This window comes from Daucus carota, chromosome 2 (assembly GCF_001625215.2).
Source record: "Daucus carota subsp. sativus chromosome 2, DH1 v3.0, whole genome shotgun sequence".
NCBI classification, from domain to species: Eukaryota; Viridiplantae; Streptophyta; class Magnoliopsida; order Apiales; family Apiaceae; genus Daucus; species Daucus carota.
This window is the reverse complement of record NC_030382.2, coordinates 52,829,801-52,852,024: the sequence shown is the minus strand read 5'-3', so window position 1 is coordinate 52,852,024 and position 22,224 is coordinate 52,829,801. Positions and strand designations below refer to the sequence as shown.

General features: G+C 34.9%; 6 protein-coding genes across 12 annotated transcripts; 4 read left to right on the top strand and 2 right to left on the bottom strand.

The window, feature by feature from the left end:
- The first annotated feature begins 963 nt into the window (after positions 1-963).
- LOC108208256 (putative germin-like protein 2-1) lies at positions 964-1,999 on the top strand. The gene is made up of 2 exons (XM_017378775.2): positions 964-1,206; positions 1,290-1,999. The coding sequence occupies exons 1-2, from the start codon at positions 1,080-1,082 to the stop codon at positions 1,829-1,831; spliced, it is 669 nt and encodes a 222-aa protein (XP_017234264.1). The 5' UTR covers positions 964-1,079; the 3' UTR covers positions 1,832-1,999.
- Positions 2,000-5,633: 3,634 nt separating this feature from the next.
- On the top strand, positions 5,634-6,737 carry LOC108207917 (putative germin-like protein 2-1). The gene is made up of 2 exons (XM_017378348.2): positions 5,634-5,908; positions 6,036-6,737. Exons 1-2 carry the CDS (start codon positions 5,782-5,784, stop codon positions 6,575-6,577), a joined length of 669 nt encoding a protein of 222 aa, XP_017233837.1. The 5' UTR covers positions 5,634-5,781; the 3' UTR covers positions 6,578-6,737.
- An 831-nt stretch (positions 6,738-7,568) lies between these two features.
- On the top strand, positions 7,569-11,054 carry LOC108205633 (tubulin beta chain). 3 transcript variants are annotated; one of them, XM_017375624.2, is made up of 4 exons: positions 7,569-7,859; positions 9,330-9,732; positions 9,825-10,094; positions 10,242-11,054. In XM_017375624.2, exons 2-4 carry the CDS (start codon positions 9,339-9,341, stop codon positions 10,910-10,912), a joined length of 1,335 nt encoding a protein of 444 aa, XP_017231113.1. In that variant the 5' UTR covers positions 7,569-7,859; positions 9,330-9,338; the 3' UTR covers positions 10,913-11,054. The 3 variants fall into 3 exon arrangements, with proteins under 3 accessions (XP_017231113.1, XP_017231110.1, XP_063944233.1); XM_017375621.2 differs by having other exon boundaries at positions 8,052-9,732; XM_064088163.1 differs by having other exon boundaries at positions 7,948-9,732.
- Positions 11,055-11,748: 694 nt separating this feature from the next.
- Positions 11,749-13,563, bottom strand: LOC108207760 (probable lipid phosphate phosphatase 4). The gene is made up of 7 exons (XM_064086932.1): positions 13,354-13,563; positions 12,972-13,059; positions 12,773-12,882; positions 12,547-12,637; positions 12,244-12,432; positions 12,053-12,112; positions 11,749-11,819 (listed from the first exon to the last, which is right to left on the bottom strand). Exons 1-7 carry the CDS (start codon positions 13,561-13,563, stop codon positions 11,749-11,751), a joined length of 819 nt encoding a protein of 272 aa, XP_063943002.1.
- A 1,798-nt stretch (positions 13,564-15,361) lies between these two features.
- Positions 15,362-19,723, top strand: LOC108205821 (dihydroceramide fatty acyl 2-hydroxylase FAH2). 5 transcript variants are annotated; one of them, XR_010289222.1, is made up of 8 exons: positions 15,362-15,516; positions 15,878-15,957; positions 16,372-16,464; positions 16,656-16,852; positions 17,049-17,154; positions 17,712-17,858; positions 18,048-18,494; positions 18,690-19,723. XR_010289222.1 is itself a non-coding variant. In XM_064088160.1 (8 exons), the coding sequence occupies exons 2-7, from the start codon at positions 15,907-15,909 to the stop codon at positions 18,165-18,167; spliced, it is 714 nt and encodes a 237-aa protein (XP_063944230.1). In that variant the 5' UTR covers positions 15,362-15,516; positions 15,878-15,906; the 3' UTR covers positions 18,168-18,210; positions 18,262-19,723. The 5 variants fall into 5 exon arrangements, 4 of the variants coding, with proteins under 4 accessions (XP_063944230.1, XP_017231401.1, XP_063944232.1 ...); XM_064088160.1 differs by having other exon boundaries at positions 18,048-18,210; positions 18,262-19,723; XM_017375912.2 differs by having other exon boundaries at positions 18,048-19,723.
- LOC108207759 (F-box protein At5g18160-like) lies at positions 18,467-19,705 on the bottom strand. Its single transcript, XM_017378189.1, has one exon. It carries the CDS (start codon positions 19,703-19,705, stop codon positions 18,467-18,469), a length of 1,239 nt encoding a protein of 412 aa, XP_017233678.1.
- Positions 19,724-22,224: the final 2,501 nt, after the last annotated feature.

Sequence of the window (22,224 nt, the reverse complement as noted above, 5' to 3'; positions counted from 1 at the left end):
TTTCAAATAATTTTACTCATTCCATTCCATTCTCCCCAACCAAACACAACATTAGCTTATACATCAATTCATTCGTGTAGTTCTCTTAGTTTATATATACATGTGTTAATTGACAATAGAGTCACATTTTCCTGTGTTAATCATCATCCATTGTTGATTTCCATCTATTTGTGCTTGTCCAAAAAGTGGTTTTGAGCTTTCACTAGGGTTAAATTGCATGGTTAGGACTGTGAACCTGCGTCTGTTGATGTATTAGTTATACACAGAAATCAGATGGGATATTTTCGCATAACGGTGTTGAACGAATAAATCTAACAAATAACAAAACTAGTCTTGCTTTCAATCACCTGCTCGTATGACAAGTATACTAATTAAGCAGCCAGCGTAGTTTTATGGCAGTATTATTCTTGTAGGTTATGTATTAACATATTAGCAGGTGAAATAGATTGAAACACATGAATGTTTTCAACAACTACAGGTGAATTAACTTGCACCAGGGTTGAATTGTCGTAAATTCATCCTATAGCCTAAGATTCATTCTAATTAGGTTACTAAATCATAGAAAATATTAAAATACGGAGTAACAGATAATTACTTTGTTTTTCCTTTGTATACATGTTAGTTGGGTAACATATATACAACGCTGTTCTGTTGGATAGACTTTTAGCCAAATTAAAGAGTATGTCATTAGGATTAGGTGCAGTGCATGTTGCTAGAGTCGCTGATATAAAGTACGTAACATATATGAAATATATATACAGCAATAATCTACCACTTCAACATCTGAATATGGAATTGGCAATTTTACTTTCCGTGTAAATATTTTGACCGTGTATATTATTAGACTCATTCTTAACTAAATTTGAGGGCAATGTCAGATTGTCAGTGCCATATGGAAGCAGTATTTGTGTCTCTTCCTCTTTGACACACTTTCCCTCCTGAAAATTCTCTATATAAACCCTAGACACTGTCCATTTCTTCACAACTCAACTCAACAAGCTCATCATTTCTTAACCTTTATCCAAATCTCCAATATTATAGATTACAATTATATATATCTAAAAGTTTAAGTACTGAATATGGTTTCTTCTTCCGCCTCCATGATTCTTTTCATTTGTTTCATTGCAAGTGCCATGACTTGCTCTGTTTTTGCTACTGATAACAATCCTCTTCAGGATTTCTGCGTTGCTGATGCTAATAACCCAGGTATACTTTGTTGTTCTCTTTTCTTTTGGACCCAATATGTTGTAATATTTCAATATACTTGATAAACTTTCTTGTTGTTTCAGTGGTGGTTAATGGACTAGTTTGCAAGGACCCCAAGGTGGTCACTGAAAACGACTTCTTTACCAATGGATTGAACGTAGCGGGTGACACTTCATCAAATCTAGTCGGTTCAAATGTAACAACAGTTAATGCTGCTCGGATTCCTGGACTCAACACCCTTGGCATTACTCTTGTTCGTATCGACTTTGCACCATGGGGAATCAATGCTCCACACACCCATCCTCGTGCTACTGAAATTTTGACAGTCATTCAAGGTACATTGAGGGTTGGATTTGTCACTTCGAACACAGAAAACCGTCATATCACCAAAGTCCTTAACGTAGGTGATGTGTTTGTGTTCCCGCAAGGACTTATCCATTACCAACAGAATATCGGATATGGGAATGCAGTAGCAATTGCTGGCCTTAACAGCCAAAACCCTGGAGTTATCACCATTGCCAATGCTGTGTTTGGCGCCAATCAAGATATATCCGCTGACATTCTTGCCAAGGCTTTCCAGCTAAACAAAAACACAGTCAAAGACTTGCAGAAGCTATTTGATTAAGATGATTAACGTAATTTACTGAATAAAATTGTGGCTGTTCAGCCGCAGTTTAATTATTTCTCATTGTTATTTGACATTGTTGCTTTTAAACTTTGTATTTTGTTGCTTTGTATCAAGCTTGAATAAAAACTCAGCTGTCTGAGGTTGTTTTAATATATGAGCCGATCTAAAAACTTAGAACTCCCCCATAATACAATCTTGGGTCCAACCAGGAAATGCTCTAAGAACATGTTTGAATTCATAATTGGAATTTTTTAATTAATTTTTAAAACTAAAAAAATAATTTTGATAAAATAGCTATAACCAGAAAAGGAATTCATCTGCATGCATGCATGCGTCTAAAGGGAAGGACAAGGTGAAATCTACCCACGCCTTCGCCCTTCAGTAAGGAAGGTCAGAAGGAGTCCTGGTTCTAGAATATATTAGAAGAGGGCTTATTCATTAAGTTTCCAAAGGCGTTTGGCAAAATATACGTAAGAACTTAGACGAAGAAGTTTCATAATCAGAGGTTTTTGTGAGGGACGTACTTCACGAGACTGCAGTGCTGGGGTCTATAGACCTGCGCACGAGCAAAATGGAATGTACAAGGCCTAGGATTCGATAAGGATTTCAGCACAGGTGATCCTTTTGAGAAATGGTGCACGAATAGGAGAAAATCAGGGAAGGTTATCAAATTTAAAGAGTTCAGGTTATGCATGTGAGTAGTTTAGTAGAGTAGTATGCATGCTTTAAAGTTAACCTCGGTGGTGTAAGTAACAAGGTGAGTTTAATTAGTTTTTTTGTTCCCACAGCCTATCCATTTTCAACTTGAATGGCTTGCCATGGCTCTTTCCATTAAGTCAATTCATTTCGTATCTCCTGGTCAACTTTTTTCCTGTTAAAATATCAACCCCTACCGCCTTTATATGTGTTTCACCTCGCAGATGAAGAATATAAAAGGAGAATTGCTAATTTGAGCAAAAGTTAATATGCAAGATCATATCGTATTCCCGGTTTAAACGGGGTTTAGGCGGTTTCCGCAACTTTGAACTGAAATATGTTTGTTTGTGTAATAAATTAGAAACCGACTTAAGTCAGAAATAAATCAGAAACTAACTTAAATTCAAAAGTTAATTTGAGTTATTTTTTTTATTGAATTAATTTTTTCATTTTTGTTTGATAAAAATTACTCATTAGACATAAATTACCTATAAATCACTTTAATTTTTATTATTATATTTTTAATAACTCATAAGTCATTAATAAGTTAAAATTACTGAAATAAATATTTTAAATTTCCATCTTATCACATAAGTCCTGTTAAGTCATAAGTTCAGCCAAACAGGTTCCTTATAGTGTGTATCCATGTGTGCACACTAATCATCACATTTTTAGTGATAGTTAATTTTTATTGGTTTTTATCTCATAAATAATGATGCTCTTATATGCAAAAAAAAAAAAAACTCTAGCTAATCAAAATCTTTCCCCGGACTAAAAAATGCTTGTTCGGTTGTGTTCACTCGGGTGAAATGTAATGAGAGGAGAATGAAATGGAATTTGTACTATAAATTTTCATTCCATTCTCCCCAATTCCACTTCATCCAAATGAACGCAACCCTAACGTGCCCATCTAGAAAGATACATTATTTAAAATAGGGAAAATAGATTTTTTTGTCATCCAACTTATTATTTGTTTAGAAACCTATCACTGAACTATAATTTTTTTCCTTTTTGTCACTAATGTTAGGTTCGGACTTTTTTTTGTCACTAACGTTAGGTTCGGATTTGATTATTAACACTATGTTATTTTTTTAGTATTATTAAAATATAGTGTTAGTCTGCAATATAATGGCGATCTGATATGTGTTTATATCTTTATGTAGTGTCCTAGGTAGTTTGCCTTGGAGGACGAGAGTTGGACACGCATTTTGAGACTCCAAAAAATTTCAAAAATTATTTTATTTTATTTTTTTTGAATAAAATTTAATGTTGGTTATTTTTCCTTAAAAAAACGTTGGATTTTTTTTGCCACTAACGTTATGTTTTGATTTGATTATTAACAATATGTTATTTTTTTAGCATTATAAAAACATAGAGGTAGTCTGCAATATTATGGTAATATGATATGTGTCTATAACATTATATACAGTCATCTATATGTCCCTTAGCTAGTTTACCTTGAAGTACGAGAGTTTAACAGGCATTTCAAGAACCTAAAAAATTTTGTTTTATGAATTATTTGAAGACTCCACAAAAATATAGTATCACTTGACTTTATAGTTCTTTACCACTACTGGTCACGTATTTTAAGGTTCCCACTTTTTATAAATATAGGTCCATAAGTTAATTTTGAGATTTCCTTTCTGAGTAAAAAAAATCTGTACTCTCGTCCTCTAAGATAAACTACCTAGGACACATATGGAGTACGACATATAAAGATATAGACACAGATCACTATTATATTGCAGACTACTGAAAAATAGATTTCCGAAAAATATCATTTAAATGGTCGGAAAATTTAATAAAAGTCTGATTTTAATTAAATATAATAAAATTTCCCAAAATGCCCCTTCAAAAGTTAACGGGAACGGCAGAAGATAACGAAAAGGGTGCAAAGTGTCTACGGGTTAAAAGTAAGGGGCTGCATAGTGTTTATTCCAAAATTATTAGGTGCAATGTGCAACGTACTGAAATCAAAGGGGTGCCAAATGCAATTAAATCTAAAAAGAATAACATAGTGTTAATAATCAAATCCGAACCTAACGTTAGTGACAAAAAAAAAATCCGAACCTAACATTAGTGGCAAAAAAGAAAAAAATTATAGTTCAGTGGTAGGTTTCTAAACAAATAATAAGTTGGGTGGCAAAAAAATCTATTTTCCCTTTAAAATACTTGTGCTGCCTGCCACCAATTTTTATTTAAATTTCTTTACCTCATATTCAGAGTATTAAAATTCTTAATTCTCTACTCTTCAGCAAAATTGTATGCAGTTTTACTAAAGAAAAAACTAATTAATTTATCTATGTTAAACAGAAAAGATAGATATCGGATGCAAATGAGTGTAAATAAATATTTTTTACAAAATGCATCCATGTATATTCCTTATATATAAACGGTTTTATTTTGCAGAACAGTTTTTTGTAGATTTTACATGTTAAATGTTATGTAAATTAAAAAATCATTCTAGATTGTTATCTGCCAAAATTTACAAGATTTTATTTCCAATTATCTAATTTACCATCCGACTAATATCTACAAATCCCTGTTTTTAATTAGTAGCAACGCAATTTGATTCAATAAAATAAAACATAATTTTGTCATAAAACATTAGCAGGTAAAAGGTAAAATAGTTAAAAACGCAAACAAACTTTTTAACGACTACAGAAGAATTAGCTTTCACCAGGATTGAATCCTGTTAATATGAACAGTTTGACTACGCATGTCCTCGCGATATTATAAAACTGAATAAATTACCTGGCCGGTTGTCATTAGGTTGCTTGTGGGGAACTAGAAGCAGCCCACCTGAAATTATTATACTAAAGCACTGTTTTATTGAATAGACAATATCTAACCCCGAATGTGTCATTAGGCTTTTGCGAGAGTTGCTAATATAAAAATGGACGGTATATACAATGAACATAGTTTTACTACTTCAATACATATCTCTCGACCGTGTGGAGAAACTAAATAAGGAATCGGTAATTTTACAACTTCTGTACTTTGACTATGACTTAGTTAAGACTCATTCTCACATTGATACGGTCCATATCAGCTGTGTCATACCTGAGCCATGTTCGTGTCTCTTTTATCCTCTTTGCGGCATTTCCCCTGAAAAATTTCCTATATAAGCCCGACACAAGATCTATATCTTCACAACTTAACTCTGCAGATCAAAGCTCATCATTTGCTCTCTTAAACTTTATTCTTCTATACAGATTATTATAATTATAACCCAAAGGTGATTTGAAGAGATGGTTTCTAGCAGCTCCAAAATTCTTTTTATTTGTTTCATTGTAAGTACTATGACTTGCTTTGTTGCTTTGGCGACTGATAACAATCCTCTTCAGGATTTCTGCGTTGCTGATGCTAATAGTCCAGGTAACCATCATATATCATCATGATTAAGATATCCAACTTCCTCATATTGTTGTTCTCTTTTCTTCTAGCTAGACCACAATTTATTTGTAATACTTCAAAATACTAACAGATTTACTTGTTGTTTCAGTGTTGGTTAATGGATTAGTTTGCAAGGACCCCAAGGTGGTAACTGAAAACGACTTCTTTACTAGCGGATTGAACGTGGCCGGTGACACATCAAAAAATCTGGTGGGATCAAATGTAACAACAGTTAATGTTGCCAGGATTCCTGGACTCAACACTCTCGGCATTTCTCTTGTTCGTATCGACTTTGCACCATGGGGAATCAATGCTCCACACACACATCCTCGTGCTACTGAAATTCTGACAGTCATTCAAGGTACACTGAGGGTTGGATTTGTCACTTCGAACCCAGAAAACCGTCATATCACCAAAGTCCTTAACGAAGGTGATGTGTTTGTGTTCCCGCAAGGACTTATCCACTACCAACAGAATATCGGACATGGGAATGCAGTAGCAATTGCTGGTCTTAACAGCCAAAACCCTGGAGTTATCACCATTGCCAATGCTGTGTTTGGTGCCAATCAAGACATATCCGCTGATATTCTTGCCAAGGCTTTCCAACTAAACAGAAACACTGTCAAAGACTTGCAGAAGCGATTTGATTGAAGATGATTAATTTAATTACCTTTTTATATTTATTAAACAGATAATGTGTTTGGCTGTTCTGTTTATTTATTGTTTAGTGTTATCTGACATTGTTGCTTCTCATTCTTGCGTTGCAATATGCTTAAATAATAATCTCATGTGATGGTTTTATTTTATTTAATCTACAAACTTTCCGCTGATACGATTTGGTATTGAGAATCGGCTTATACGTAAATTCATATTTTATATAATATATAAATCAATAAAATGTTTTAATAAAATAAAATAAATATTTTCTGCAGCCTGCAGGTGGCAGTAAAGCTGTTACGATGGTATTTTTTTGGCTTTTGGAGTCTTACGGGATTCATAGCCCCGAGATCTGTTCTACTTATGAAGCCCAAACTTTTAATCTTCTTCGTTGTGTGTATATCAGTCAGTATATGTGTTGGTTCACTTTGGACGTCTGGTGAAGTTTTGACATTACATCAATTGGTGCTTTCATGCAGAGAAAACCAAAAACAATAAACTCTCTCTCGTCCTAATTAATTAGCTCATCGCAAGCTGGTAACTGGTCTTATATGTAAATGTAAACAAAATCAAGTTAATTAGGCACTTTCTTGCATCGGACTGGTTTTTGCCTTCTACATCATCGTTCATCCTATTATTCACACTTCCCCTCCAAAAAGTTTTCTATATAAACCCGATACCAATCGATATTTTCTCAACTCAGATCATCAATCATCTTTTAGCGTTTATCCCCCGATTTATACTGGTATTTTTAAAAAGGGCTAAAAGGTACGACAAAGATACTTTGAGGGTCGAAAGATACGTTTTTAAATTTCGAGGCCGCATCGGAAAATTCACCCATACTTCGAGGGCTAAAAGGTCATTAAGCCAATAATCAATTGTTAATTTAAAAGTGATTTACTGATCAAATTAATTTTTTCACGCCCACCATTTCTAATACATATTTTGATCAAATTATTTGATCAAATTAACTTCCTGTGTATCCCTCAGCGAGTAGACCCATGCACAGTTATTTGCCACTTACTAGCATACATCTACCACTTGTCCAGTTCTGTACTCTCTTCAATTCCTTCTTTAAATTGATCGACTTCACCCACAAAACTCACAACTTCTTATCTATCTATTAAGGGATTTCACCATACATCAACTACTCATTCAGTTTCCCTCTCCGGTGAGATTACAATCTGAAATTTATTTGAATGACAATGCAGTCGCTGGAAACACAAAAAATGCCGGATCCAGTACATAGTAGTTACCATTCCAAGAATTTTAATAGGTACGTTCCCATCTATGCATGTGTTTTTGCTCATTTTGATTCCTTTTCACCATTCTTAAGCGAAATTGATGTATCCCATATGTGTCAGTGTCACTTTGAGGTAGGGTTTGAACGGATAGGATAAGATACAAGTTGATTTGTTGCCTCCTCCTAAGAGAAATTTGACTAGGAAGCTTAATTCTGTTTCTGCAGCTGGAGTTGTGTCTCTTGTTTGGGCTCTGTATGTGAAATTTGCGCCCAATGTTGTGCAGGACTTTGTGCAGCAGCTTGTACTTCTTGTTGTTTTTAGTTACATATAATCGTCATCTGATCATCTCTATTTGACAAGTTACAAGTCCAATTACACGTGCAAATTCTCGCAACTTTTTATCATTTATGTAATTATTCTCAGATACAGGTTGGCATGAGTTCTGTTGTAAAATTTAGATGATTAAATAACAGATAATGTTTTCTTAAATATTGTGAGTGTAATTCAATCAGAAGTTGATTGCTTCGATCGGTTCCAGAGTTGTATATGTGAGGGGAATGATGCTCATTTTCTAAAGGGACTTTGTAGAACGCGAATGTCATCTATTCCCAGCACCTTATACTCTGTCTTTATAAAAGTAACTTTGTGTATTAATGGATTCGTTTTTTCTGAGTATTCCTGCGTACATTGAATCGAGTTGGAGGGCTGAAAATTAAATCTTGTCGCACGCCCAGAAACTCAAATCGAGTTGGCGGTGCAGGAAAGAAAGGACCACAGGATCAATTTTCTCATGTTCATTTGACAAACTGAAAATTTTCGTCCCTCTGACCTCTGGGACATGAACAAGTTTACGAACAATAATTACTATCGCAATCTCGCTCTACGTTCCCAGTGATTTGTGAGTACTACTCCAAAAGTTAACCTGATTTGTAATCTATTGTATTTTTGATACAATCTGTGAGAGAACTGGAGAGAGAGAGAGAGAGGAATGAAGAATCTTCATTGATGAAACAATTACGATGAGTTCAAAATAACATGATTACTCTATATACAATGACCACAACTTGTAAGTAATCTGTAACAATTTCCTAACTAACTGCCAGGCTGTCCTCCAGGCTGTCTTATGTGCTTGTTGGTTGCTTAGCTGGCTTGGTTGCTTAGCTGGCAGTGAGCTGGAGTTTAGTGCAATGTAGTTATTAATTTTCACTCAGATTAGTTATTACTAATTTAGCATATTTGAACCCGTGTTTGATCATGAAATTTATAATGTTCATTTTTTCCGAACTTGTTAAGTTCCAATTTTCATGAGCTATATAAGAGATAGAAACACAAATATCTGGAGCGAGCATCAAGGAAAACCATGCATTTTCGCATCCGATTCAATAGTCCCCTGCATTCCCTCTCCTCCATTCTCTGCAAAACAAATACACTTCCTCCTCCATTCTTTTTTCTCTCATTTTCCTAACCAAATTTCTCACTTTTCATAATTCATAATCCACAAGTCCTGAAATATGAGAGAAATTCTGCACATTCAAGGCGGGCAATGTGGGAACCAGATCGGGGCAAAATTCTGGGAAGTAATATGTGACGAACATGGTATTGACACTGTAGGAAACTACAACGGGGACTCTGATACTCAGCTTGAGAGAGTTAATGTTTATTACAATGAAGCTAGTGGTGGGCGTTATGTTCCGAGGGCTGTCCTTATGGACTTGGAACCGGGTACTATGGATTCCGTTCGTGCTGGTCCTTATGGACAAATATTCAGGCCAGATAATTTCGTGTTTGGCCAATCCGGTGCTGGTAATAATTGGGCTAAAGGACATTACACGGAAGGAGCTGAACTTGTCGATTCTGTGCTTGATGTTGTTAGAAAGGAAGCTGAGAATTGTGACGCCATGCAAGGTACGTATTAATTTTAACATAACTTTTTTTCATTTATATGCCTATAGCTTGTTATCTAAATCTGCTTCTTCTTTTTTTAATTATTACTACAGGTTTCCAAGTTTGTCATTCACTAGGAGGAGGCACTGGATCTGGTATGGGCACTCTTCTCATTTCAAAGATCAGGGAGGAATATCCGGATCGAATGATGTTAACATTTTCAGTCTTTCCTTCTCCAAAAGTTTCTGACACTGTCGTCGAACCATACAATGCAACTCTTTCTGTTCATCAACTTGTTGAGAATGCTGATGAATGTATGGTTTTAGACAACGAGGCACTTTATGACATCTGTTTCCGCACCCTCAAGCTTACCACTCCCACTTGTAAGTCCTTGCGCCTTTTATCTGTATTATTTTACATCTGTATGAAAATTGCAGATGTTTCCGCTAATTGTGCTGTTTTTGGTTTTGACATATTCTTCTAAGATAGTTCTTGTGAAATTCATTATATATCGTTCTGCCTTGTTTCAGTTGGGGATCTAAATCACCTGATTTCTGCTACTATGAGCGGTGTCACATGTTGCCTGCGTTTTCCGGGACAACTGAACTCAGACCTTAGGAAACTGGCTGTGAATCTTATCCCATTTCCGCGATTACATTTCTTTATGGTTGGTTTTGCACCCTTGACATCCAGAGGTTCTCAGCAGTATCGTGCCCTCAGTGTCCCTGAGCTGACACAGCAAATGTGGGATGCTAAGAATATGATGTGTGCTGCTGACCCGCGTCATGGACGCTATTTAACTGCTTCAGCAATGTTCCGCGGTAAGATGAGTACAAAAGAAGTCGATGAGCAGATGATAAATGTCCAGAACAGGAACTCTTCCTACTTTGTTGAATGGATACCGAACAATGTCAAGTCTAGTGTCTGTGACATACCTCCAACGGGATTGAAGATGTCGTCGACCTTCATAGGAAACTCAACTTCTATCCAGGAGATGTTTAGAAGAGTGAGTGAGCAATTCACTGCTATGTTTAGGAGAAAGGCTTTCTTGCACTGGTACACTGGTGAGGGAATGGATGAGATGGAGTTTACGGAGGCTGAGAGTAACATGAATGACCTTGTGGCCGAATACCAGCAATATCAGGATGCAACTGCTGATGAGGAATATGAACAAGAGGAAGAAGAGGAAGCTGCAGCTTGAGTCTGATATCTATGTCATCAAATACGATATCTGTAATAATTATGCAATGATCTCCTTCAGCAGGCAATCATGTCTTGTCTGAAAGGTTCATCAAATTGACACCAAGTCTAATATATTCTATTGGTGTGTCTTGTTGTTTTCAGATTCTTGGCCTTAAGTTTGTTATACGAGTTAGATAGAAATGTTTGTTTATTTATTAATTTCAGCCTTTGTTATTGCGTAAATAACAGTTTATAGAAAATATTGCAGCACGGGAAGGGTAAAGGGTTCCTCTTATTTCATTGCTAGCAGACACAATTGTATATGATTGCCCCAACCTTTACACATTCTTATATGGGAAAAGATATAAATGAAGCATAAAATAGAACAAAATACTTCAAAACTCCGAGTTCTGACATTGTCTTACATGAGATGACTCAACCAAACCAGACACGGCTAATACATCTCACTCAGAAGAACGGTTTGAGATGACTCACGCTTGCGAATCATTAGACTGATAAGAGAGTTACAGATAAAACAACTAAGATGTTGGTTGTTATGTAAAATGCCACAGCATAATTCTTTCTACTTTTCTCAGTATAAATTACAGACCAGAGGCTGAACTCGAATCTTACTTTGATTTCGATTTAGCTTCTCAGATAGAATATTCCTTATGCAGTACACTATTTCAACTTTCCAAGAAAATGAACAAATATAACATATTTACATTTTATATTTAAGTTCAATCTACTGTGCAGTATGTATAGTTCTTGACACACAGAAATGTGCTTCTGTAGTATATCTGTAGTACATGTCACAAGTAAGTTTATCTTAATCTACATAAATTGAATATTCTATTACACTTCTTCATCTCTTGAAGAGGCTGCACTTTCTTCCAGCATAATAAAATAGGCATGAGGAGCCCAACCTGCATTTTGACATGATAGGCGTGTTAAGTAACCCGTTTCCTAATTCAGAGAGATAAAATACAAGATGCTAAAAGTTCAGGTTTATAAAACCATACTTCCACTTCTGAGTACTGATAAATACTGTCTATTTTCCAACCATAAAAATGCATCAAAAAAATTTCTAAAAGTCATTGTCCAGCAGATGTAGCAAAACGTAAGACAGTAGGTGTACATGACTATTTAGAAAACTTACAATTTATCGCATGTGGGAATGGGAAGAGAAGCAAATAGCAGATTGTAGAAACTACTATACCTGCAAAAGAAATTTTATTGATTACACACAATAGCATATGTAGTACTGGTGGTCAAGACATTTATCTATAAGCAACTTTCATCAGATATTTTGTATGATTTTACTGTAAATTATTTCAGTGAACATCAAACCTAAAAGTGCACCACCAAAAACATCTGTCCAATGGTGCCAGTAATCATCAACACGAGAGACCCCAACTAGTGCAGCAACAAGATATGGAAATAAAACGATGCAGAGTTTAGCAGCATGACCCCTACGATCAAATGCTCTAATTTTACCACTCAAATACAAAGCAAGGAATCCAAGACCTGCAAAGGACCCTGGAAAGTAATAATTTCCTATTGTTAATGTGACCATCTGCATAAACTCTGTGATTATAAACGAAACAATTACAAATAGAGTAATTATCTATGTAGCTTGATTGACCTACTTACATGAGGAGTGTCCGCTCGGGAAGCTTTTATATCCCTCTTTTATAACTTTAGAATCTCCACTACACAAAACATCTCCATTTTCTTTAAAAGCCTATATGTGATGAACAGAACTTAGGTCAGATAAAAACAGTCAAGCAGCCTAACAATATATATAGCTTAAGGCTGGCCAAGATTAGGATGCAACATCTATTAGAAGTCAGGCTTTTTACACAGAATCGAGACAAACCGTTACTCCATTTGGAAAACACCTGAAGAAAAAATTTGGGCGTGGACGACCAACAGCATCTTTTATTGTATCTGTGATAACTCCAGTTATAACACCAGAGTACAACACACCTGCAAATACAAAATTAACCATTCGGATACAGTATGCGAGCAAAGATACATATATCTACATAATCCAAGAACCATATTGCACAACTTACCCAGAACAGCATAATGCAGATCATGCGGATCTCTTCGTACATAGTAATATAGGAGAAATAGAAAGCAGGGGAACAAATAAGCATATATCTGTTTCAAAGAAAAGAATTGATTAGGTTTGAATGCAGTTCTGTAGAGCAGTGATCCATAGCCAACGTTGATTTTGTACTTATCGCCAGTCCAAATATTCTTTAACCATACATGATCATGAAAAATCACAATTCATTCACTACTTATTCTGAAAGGCTTGTTGGTTTAAGTCCAGACCACCAAGCCTGGATATGAATAACTGCCCTCTTATGTACATTGACTTTTGCCACTAAAAACTAGTATTAGTTGAAAGGAATTAAAACAAGAACAGTAACTTAAAGATGAGGAACGTACTGGCACAGCCCACATAGGTATAGTGTCATGATGGAAAGGGTATTTGATGTCTGGAGTTAGCATTTCCTCCGAGAGGTAGCGATGGAAAGGTTCTATTAGATTCAACATTCCATCAATCAGTCCTAGGAGTATAAGAACTACCCAGTCATGCCTGTGCCTTCTGACTAGCTTGAGAACATGGGAGTTGGCTCCAAACTGACTCTCTGACATACTCATCGCTAAAAAGACCTTCACAGATGAAAAATGAGAAGAATTTTGAACAACAGTTGCTACAAAGCCTCGAACCTGTTTCTAGCAATCTGCAATGTTCTTTTATAAATGTGGCCAGATTTTACTACTCATTCTGTACATGTTCCTTTAAAAGGGTAAAATCTTGACTGTCACACAAAAAATGAAGGGCGGGATCATGTGTGACGACCAAATTTATTACTCCTCGTTCATCTAAACAGTAATTATATTGCAGCCATCTAGAATTTTTATCAGGCCTCTTCTTTTTTTAAAAAAAAATGTATTATTTAGCCTGCTTATTAGTACTGGACTCTGTTACTACTTACTACAGTTTCCAGACAATGATCTGAATCTGCATGATGTATAATCAGCATATACAAGTAACAACAGCATATCACTTTACTCAAAATAATATCCCTCAGGGAAATTGTGAGTTTATGTACATTCGCTTTGTTGCCAACAATTTCTGAAAAAATGTCAAATATTATCTTAAGCCATACTCCTTATTAATACCTTCAAACTTTAGGGGACAAAACTGAACATGATCTTTAAGCTCTTTCGACCTGATGGCCTTGATTAAATCTTGGAAACCTAATATTCTTTGAATATAAGAAATGAACACTTAAGTAATAGATTATCTAAAGATGGCCTCTTACACATCTACCTTCTTATACCAGATATGGTTTCTGAGCCACAAAACCACAAAACTTCACAGAAATGGAAAACAAAACCAAAGTATTATCATTTAGCCAAGAAGATTAAAATGCATGAGAATTTCCATGCATGAGGGGTGTAGTCTCCTAAATGAAGATCAATAACATATCACATGACATCTATAAAACCACCATATGATTGTATTAAAAAGAAATTCTTGAACACAAGCATCTAATTATGCAAATGCCAAATAAACCATGAATAGCAGATGATACCTTTAGGGAGAGAATTCATAGGATTGCACTTCAACAGAACCACATAAGATATCAGAATAAAGAAAAAAAAAAGTATATTCGTGTTATGAGGGAAGGTAAATATTGGCTTGGTATATCTTTCCACGTGTGTGTCTAGCGTCATTTTCAAGTTCGCCATTTTCCATAAAGATTAAACTTTCAAACGAAAATTAAAGAAAATGTTTGTACTATTGATTTGATTTTGTAATAAAATACACGGACATTAATACTGGAGCTTGCTCTTCTGCAAATAAAAATAATATCTAATAAATATATGAGCTCTAATAAAAATATCACGTCAACATAGATAATAGATAATGATATAAATATATGGTACTAACGAGAATAAAAATTTCAATAAAAATAAAATATCGTAAAACGGGAATTCTGACGTGAAAATGAAAAAATTATTGTATACTCTTTTCGGAAAAAAAGGATTGACTCTTTTGAAAAGAATAATATAATATTATCTTGATGTTTTTTTTCAACCTATAAAAATTTGAAATGTTTAATGCTTCTTGTGTTAGGATATATTAATATATTAACCTTTTATCACATAGTTTTAAGAGTTTTTGACCGCATATTTATAAATTCTGTTTTTTATTTTTTTTTGAATAAAAATATGATATTAATATTTTATTCATAAAAAATTTAAAAATAAATAATTTTAAATACACGATCAATTTTTTTAAAAATACATGTAAAAGATTACACTGATATATATCGCAACAGAACCAAGGTTTCATTTTTGAAACGTTGCAAACCTGGTCTGCCAACCTGTCAATATTCCCCGATTTGGAATATTCTTGTATACGAGTGTAAATAAAAGATACACGGCCAGGATGTCTCCAGCAAGGAAATTAAAATCCTTGTGGGTTGTACAAGTATCTTAGTCCAAACAGACTTGACTTCCTCAGCTTCGTTTCTACGGACACAACACAACTGTGAACTCTCCTCTCTGCTCAATCCACCGTCTCCTTCTATATTGGTCTCTCTCTATCTCTCTCCTCTCTCTCTCTCTCTGCTCTTGTTTGCTTTCATTTATCTCTAGATCTTAATTGTTTGTATGATTGTATCTCTCTCAACGTACATATGTATGAGTATCATAATGTTCTGTGTTTTTTCTTGAGAAAGTTTGGGGATTTTGTGTGTTGAATCTGGGGTTTCAGTGTTTTATGGATGTACATTGTGTGTTTTGTCAATTAAGGGACTTTAAATCATTACTAATGTGTTATTTAGTTTGGTAAAGCATTGTAATAGAGTTCTATGCCAAGTATATATTGTTGGGGGAAAAAAAATCCTTTTGTAGGAGTTTAATTTACTTAATTCTTCCTTGATTCTGATCATAGTTGGCATTAGTTGCACTTCAAGGGCCAAGATGGTTGCGAAAGACTATACAGTGGATTTGAATAAACCCCTTGTTTTCCAGGTAACATGCCCGTTTTTATATGGCTTGGTGAGTACTGATATTCACTTTCATATTGCTAGTTTGCTACTGCATATGTCATTGTCAATTTTCGGTTGGAATACGGTAGCGACTAGATATTTCCTTTCTCCTATAACCAAAGGTTCAAAGTTAAGGATATCACCAGTTGGTGTTTGTTGCTTATTTTGCCAAGTTGGATGCAAATAAGCCAGGTTTTGTATCTTCTGTTATTGATAAGTGTTGATTAATTAGTAGTTGATGCGAAGACAGCTTCATTGTATCAACCTTGCTTTGGCATCCTTTTAAGCTCTTCCCAGTCTCATTGTTCATTTATCATCATCAAGATATTAGTTATGATAATTTGTCTTCGCAACTAATTGAAATTGAAAGTAGAATTCGAATTGTTTACTCTTACAGGTTGGTCATCTTGGAGAATCTTATCAGGAATGGGTTCACACGCCCATTGTTACACAGGAAGGCCCTCGTTTTTTTGGGAATGATGTTGTGGAGGTACTACGGACATATTGTAACTTTGCATTTAAACTTTCTCTCATATATGTCTAATAATTAAAACTTACATATTTGGATGGATGCATATCTGCCTGCTCATTCAAGTACTAGCCAAGAAGCCAACTAATGATGGTAAACTCTGTTGACCATTTGTGTATCATATTGACACTTGCTCATGCATGTTCAAACAGTTCCTCACACGCAATGACTGGTGGGTGATTCCTCTCATTTGGTTTCCAGTTGTATGCTGGTTTGAAACCATGTCTTTCCGGATGGGCCATGACCTCCCTCAGATAGCATTAATGATTGTGACTGGCATTTTTATATGGACATTGATGGAATACACTTTACATCGCTTCCTCTTCCACATACATACTAAGAGCTACTGGTCTCTCTCTCTCTTTTTCCTGTGTTTGATCTCAGAAGAGATTTGTTTTGTGATTTTGCATTCATATTCATATTACATATTATTAATCATTCATTTGATTTGCTATTGTTTGAATATTGTGTATACGTAAAAAATTATTGAAGCACAATTTTCTTTGCTTAACCTTTGAACTAATGCTGTTAACAATGTACTCTAGGACGAATACCCTTCATTATCTTCTGCATGGTTGCCATCATAAGCATCCCCAAGATGGCCTGCGACTTGTTTTCCCTCCTGCTGCAACAGCTATTCTCTTGGTGCCGGTATGATCTTCGTATCAAATTAAATGGCCCAAGACCTTGTTGGTACCTGGTTAAATTGTTTCAATGCGTGTGTGGGATTTAACAAAAGTGACTATACTTCTAGGTTATAGTTATACTTATATTATGGGTCTAAACCATTTCAGTGTAAGTTTTTAACTTAATTTTCCTAACAAGAAATGCAGTTCTATTCAAACTTTCTTGATGTTCAAGGTTTAGGTGTCCAGGTGCGTTAGACGGTTATTCTGTACAGAGTTAATCGATTAACAATATTATTAGAGGAATCCGCTGTTAGCAATAACTTTATAATTTGTTGTAGTAAGTGTTAAATTACTAAATCTTAGAAATCCATGATTAAGAGACAAGATTGTGATGATTCTATTTTAAAAATTGAGGCCCAATTAACAATCCTATATGGAAATCCTTTTCACAGCTGGGGGCACACTAGCGAAACATTAATTTGAAAAAGAAAGTTTGAGTTTAGATTTATACAATCCAAGATGTGCCATGAAGAGTTTTCAGGGAGACAGTGATTTACATAGTGCACTATCATCTCGCAGTTATGGAATTTGGTGAAACTCGCAGCTACGCCTTCTACCACACCGGGGTTGGTTGGTGGTGGTTTACTCGGGTATGTACTGTATGATATGACCCATTATTACCTGCATCATGGACAACCAACAAGCAAGGTACCAAGATATCTCAAGGTAAATAGTTGCGCCCACGTATATATTCTTCCATTTTTTGTCAAAAGAATTGATTAAAACACTTTAGACTTTTCTGCCTTTCGTCATAGAGGGATAAATAATTGGTTTGAAGCTTGACTTTGTAACAGAACCATTTTTTTATATGATTATTAATACAAACCAAGTGACAACTTTTGCTGGCGTTTGCAGAGATATCACTTGAACCACCACTTCCGTATACAGACCATGGGATTTGGTATAACCTCCTCACTTTGGGATAGAGTATTCGGAACACTACCAGTAACAAAAGCAGCTGCAAAGAGTAGATAACTGAATTCATGGTTGCATTCTTACCTAATAGTGTAACCAAGTAATAGTGCTTATGGAATTCTTTTCTTATACTCATATAATCTCTTATTCACTACATATAATGTTCAGTTTGCTGGAAAAATAGTTTGCATACTGCATCAACCTTAAAATGTATCAGCAATATATTTAAGAATTTTCTATGCAAATGCAAGGATATAAAAATTTCCCAAGAGATTATGTCTATATTTCAACTACATCTATATACTATTAAAATATAGTAGTCAATAATTTCAGCAATGATCTGAAGAACAGGAGCGAGTTCAGCAACAACTTCTGTCTGATTCCAAGGTTAGCTTCTTTGATTCCTCAACTGAAAATTCTTGCATTGTCTTCATTCCTTGAACACAAACCAAAGTTGGCATATAACTGAAACACAATCTGAGGATCAAAGCTGGGATATAAGTGCTACACTTTCTGGGGACAGAATGCTTGCTCTTATGCTCACACCTGAGCACCTCAGTTTTCTTTGTTTTGGGATCACAGATATACACCGGGCCTATAGGACAAGCAACCAAATTGTCACCACCATTCTCAAAACAATTGGAAGGCCACAGAGCTTCAAGAGAATTATTTATGGGTCCAATAGTATAAATCTTACTCCAAACACCATGATCAAAAGACTCGTTGTCCAGAGAATAGATATCAGCCATGTTATCTCGATACGCCAACCCAACAAAACAATCCTTGATATTGACAAACTTGAAATCTTTGCCGCGAATTCTGACCGAATCCAAATATGGCAACATTGTGAACTCATTACTTGCAGCCACAAACTTGTATCCGAAGATGAATTTACGCCTACGCCTCATTCCGGGCAAAAGAAAATATGTTATGCAGCCCCAGTAAGGAAGTCCCTTTACAATAGTAATAGGAGGTGTCATAAAGTTACTAGGTACAAACAACATGGAATGATCAGGGTTAACTGGCACTCCAGTCCAACTACCATACTTGAATGAGTAAACAGAAAATCTTGTGGAGGATGCAGTAGAATGATTGTAACCCACCACCACCAGTTTATAATCGTTCTGCACATGATCCCAGCTGAATCCTCCGAGAAGCTGTGCATCACAATTCTCCGAATGCTCAGATGGAAGGCGAATTTCCATAAATTTCCCCAAAACCGGATTCCACAAACAGAACACTTTTCCTGTGAGAGAAGCCATGCAGACTAATCCGTGAATAGAACCAAGCAAGAGATTATAGGCAGCGGAAACTGCAGGGACCTGATTTTCACTGGAGTGCGATAAGATGAAGATTCCAGGGCCAAGAGGGTCTTTCTTGGCTATAAGAAAATCTCCTTCATCTTTGTGGGAATGGGAGTGTAGACGATGGGAATTTATGAATTCAGGAGTGGAGAATAGAGTTTTCCAGGATTTACAAACCAAGCTGAATCGCGCTATATACTTTGCTGGTAGTCGAGTGAGTATCTCATTGTGTATTATATGTTGTGGTAGCTCATGAGTGCTTCTGTTCCTTCGAGTTCTCTTTCTTCTATGCATGACGAGGATTTTGCAGCAGTGTTTGCAAAACGTAGCGTAAATATGATGGCTCTGAATTCTGATGCAGCTGTTTACATATTGTTGCAATTCCAATCTAAAGAAATAATCCTATTAGGCACGCTTCTTTCCGCTCGGAGGCTTCCTACCCAAATTAAATAGATGCCGGTCACTAGCTATTTCTCGAATCCATATCTTCCAAATTTATTGCGAATTTTTATCGAATCCATATCTTCCAATTTTATTGCAAATTAGGGGCGTCTTGAAAAAATTGTTTAAATTGTTTGATAAATTTAAAAATATATTTTGAATGATAGTTTTTGGGTTCTTTTTAGAAAAGTAAATTATTGGTAAAATTTAGAAATAGATTTTCAACTTTTACCCGGCATGCATTTCACTATCAAATATTATCAAAAAAATTCTTTTTATAATATAACTCAGAATTATGCGATATCAGATTTTTACAACCTTTTTTTATATCATAACATAGTGAAAAGTAATTTCAAACAAACCCTAATTGAAGAATACTATCCCGTCAAAACTAGAAACCTTGTTTGCTAATTTCTATAGGATTTTTAAATTAATAAATATTACGATTATTTTCTCTCTTTTTTTCATGTTTTTTTTTATTGGATGAATAAGGATTTTGCAAGATTAGCCAAATTAAACTGAAATTTCGGTGAAGAATAATAAAAGAATAATAAAAAAATAAGGGTTTGCAGTTTTGAGAGTCGACTTCCAAAATTCTAGCCGCCACTTCTCCGCTCTTCATCCTTCATCCCTCTTTCTGATTAATCATCTTCGATCTTCCATCTTCTCTTATATTTATCAGTTTTTTCAATAAAACCAAGATCTAATCCTTTTGGGTGAGTTCTTGTTGAGTACCTTGTCATCAAGGTTGTGCCCATCTTTTTGGGATGTTTGTGTTTGTTTTGATGTTTTTGTGTGTCTTGTTATGGGTTTCGGTAACGTTTTCAAGAAGGTGTTACATGATATTTTGGGTGATCCGTATGGCTTGTATCAAATATGGCATGGTGGTAAATATCGCAAGAGCTCACCTTTCACGACATAATATTGTTCATGTTTTGGGGTCATTTTTTGATCCAATATCAGTGGATGTAACTGATAATTCTGAACATTGGGCTACAGATGCTGCTGCTTATGTGAAGGTCGATTGTGATGCTACTATGTTCACAACTGATGTAGGTTGGATTGTTCGAGATTTGATTGTAATTCTTATTGGTTCAAAGAATTTAAATATTCTACTTGTTAAACGATCTGAAAACAAAGCGGCTATATGTTTAGCTCGTTTTTTGTTTCTTAATCAGGTTGTAATTGACAGTTCGAGGGTTTGTCTCGGCTGGGTTTCAGTTATTTATTAAATTCTTCGCATTTCGTCAAAAAAAAAAAACTGAAATTTCGGTGACAATTAGATCTTCCATAATTTGGATCCTTCTTTAAGTCTCGTTTTTCTAACTAAAATATTGGCACGATAATTTTCTAAAATTTTGATATTTACAGGGTGTATTCGATTGGGATTTTAATGGATTGTTTTTGGTTTATGGATTTTAATGGATTGTATGGGATTTTGATTTTGTGCGGATTCTTGATAAAATGTCGCAGAGTTGATAGGATTTAGGTACAATGCTTCAAAATCCCATTGATTTTGGTGGGATTTCAAAAAACTTAAAATACACTGAAGAATGCCACAAAATCCATCATTTTATGAAATGAAAAAAAATCCATCAGTATTTGAATACCATCATATTTTAATGGATTTTAAACAATCCCAATCGAATACCATCGGATTTCAAAGCATAATTTAAAATCCCAATCGAATACCACCAAATTTTGTAGCATAATTTAAAATCCCAATTGAATACCTCGAGATTTTAATGGATTTCAAACAATCCCAATCGAATACCCTCGAATTTCATGAAAGCAAAAAAATGCTTTAAAATCCTAATCCAATACACCCCTCTTAGATATAGATATGAAAACTGGTCTATCACCGGTTTTTTATTGCGCGGGTTAATTGTGATTCTACTATTTTGAGTGATGTTGGTGTCGGCTGGATTGCTCGAGAAACTTTTGTAATCATTTTTATTATCAAGAATATTTATATTCTATCTGTTAAGCAATCTGAAAACAAAACGGGTATTTGTTTAGCTCGATTTTTGTTTCACAATCAGGTTGTAATTGTCAGTTTGGGGGTTTGTCCTGACTGTGTTCTTATGTTTTATGTTCAATAAATTTTTATTGTTTGTCAAAAAAAAAGAAAGTATGAATTTTATCACAAAGAAAGTATGAGAAAATATTGCAAGTTTGTTTATGAATGTTGGGATATTTAAATCGTAATTAAATATCCCAACATTTAAATGGGTTCCAAACAATCCCAATCGAATACTCTTGAATTTGATGAATGAAAAAATGATTTAAAATCTCAATACAATATACCCCTGTTAATTTCTGTAAAATTTTCTCAAAACATACTATAATTATTTATTAAATTCTATTAAACT

Bases quoted from the DNA above. Each gene is read 5' to 3' on its own strand.
- LOC108208256 (XM_017378775.2), top strand. From the start codon at position 1,080: ATGGTTTCTTCTTCCGCCTCCATGATTCTTTTCATTTGTTTCATTGCA. The intron at 1,207-1,289 runs GTATACTTTGTT...TTGTTGTTTCAG, and splicing joins TGCTGATGCTAATAACCCAG to TGGTGGTTAATGGACTAGTT.
- LOC108205633 (XM_017375624.2), top strand. From the start codon at position 9,339: ATGAGAGAAATTCTGCACATTCAAGGCGGGCAATGTGGGAACCAGATC. The intron at 9,733-9,824 runs GTACGTATTAAT...TTATTACTACAG, and splicing joins GAATTGTGACGCCATGCAAG to GTTTCCAAGTTTGTCATTCA. The intron at 10,095-10,241 runs GTAAGTCCTTGC...GCCTTGTTTCAG, and splicing joins CAAGCTTACCACTCCCACTT to TTGGGGATCTAAATCACCTG.
- LOC108205821 (XM_064088160.1), top strand. From the start codon at position 15,907: ATGGTTGCGAAAGACTATACAGTGGATTTGAATAAACCCCTTGTTTTC. The intron at 17,155-17,711 runs GTATGATCTTCG...ATCATCTCGCAG, and splicing joins CAGCTATTCTCTTGGTGCCG to TTATGGAATTTGGTGAAACT. The intron at 17,859-18,047 runs GTAAATAGTTGC...TGGCGTTTGCAG, and splicing joins AGGTACCAAGATATCTCAAG to AGATATCACTTGAACCACCA.
- LOC108207759 (XM_017378189.1), bottom strand. From the start codon at position 19,705: ATGCATAGAAGAAAGAGAACTCGAAGGAACAGAAGCACTCATGAGCTA.
- LOC108207917 (XM_017378348.2), top strand. From the start codon at position 5,782: ATGGTTTCTAGCAGCTCCAAAATTCTTTTTATTTGTTTCATTGTAAGT. The intron at 5,909-6,035 runs GTAACCATCATA...TTGTTGTTTCAG, and splicing joins TGCTGATGCTAATAGTCCAG to TGTTGGTTAATGGATTAGTT.
- LOC108207760 (XM_064086932.1), bottom strand. From the start codon at position 13,563: ATGTCAGAGAGTCAGTTTGGAGCCAACTCCCATGTTCTCAAGCTAGTC. The intron at 12,883-12,971 runs GTAAGTTGTGCA...TTGTATTTGCAG, and splicing joins TCTGCATTATGCTGTTCTGG to GTGTGTTGTACTCTGGTGTT. The intron at 12,433-12,546 runs GTAAGTAGGTCA...ATTACTTTCCAG, and splicing joins CCCGAGCGGACACTCCTCAT to GGTCCTTTGCAGGTCTTGGA.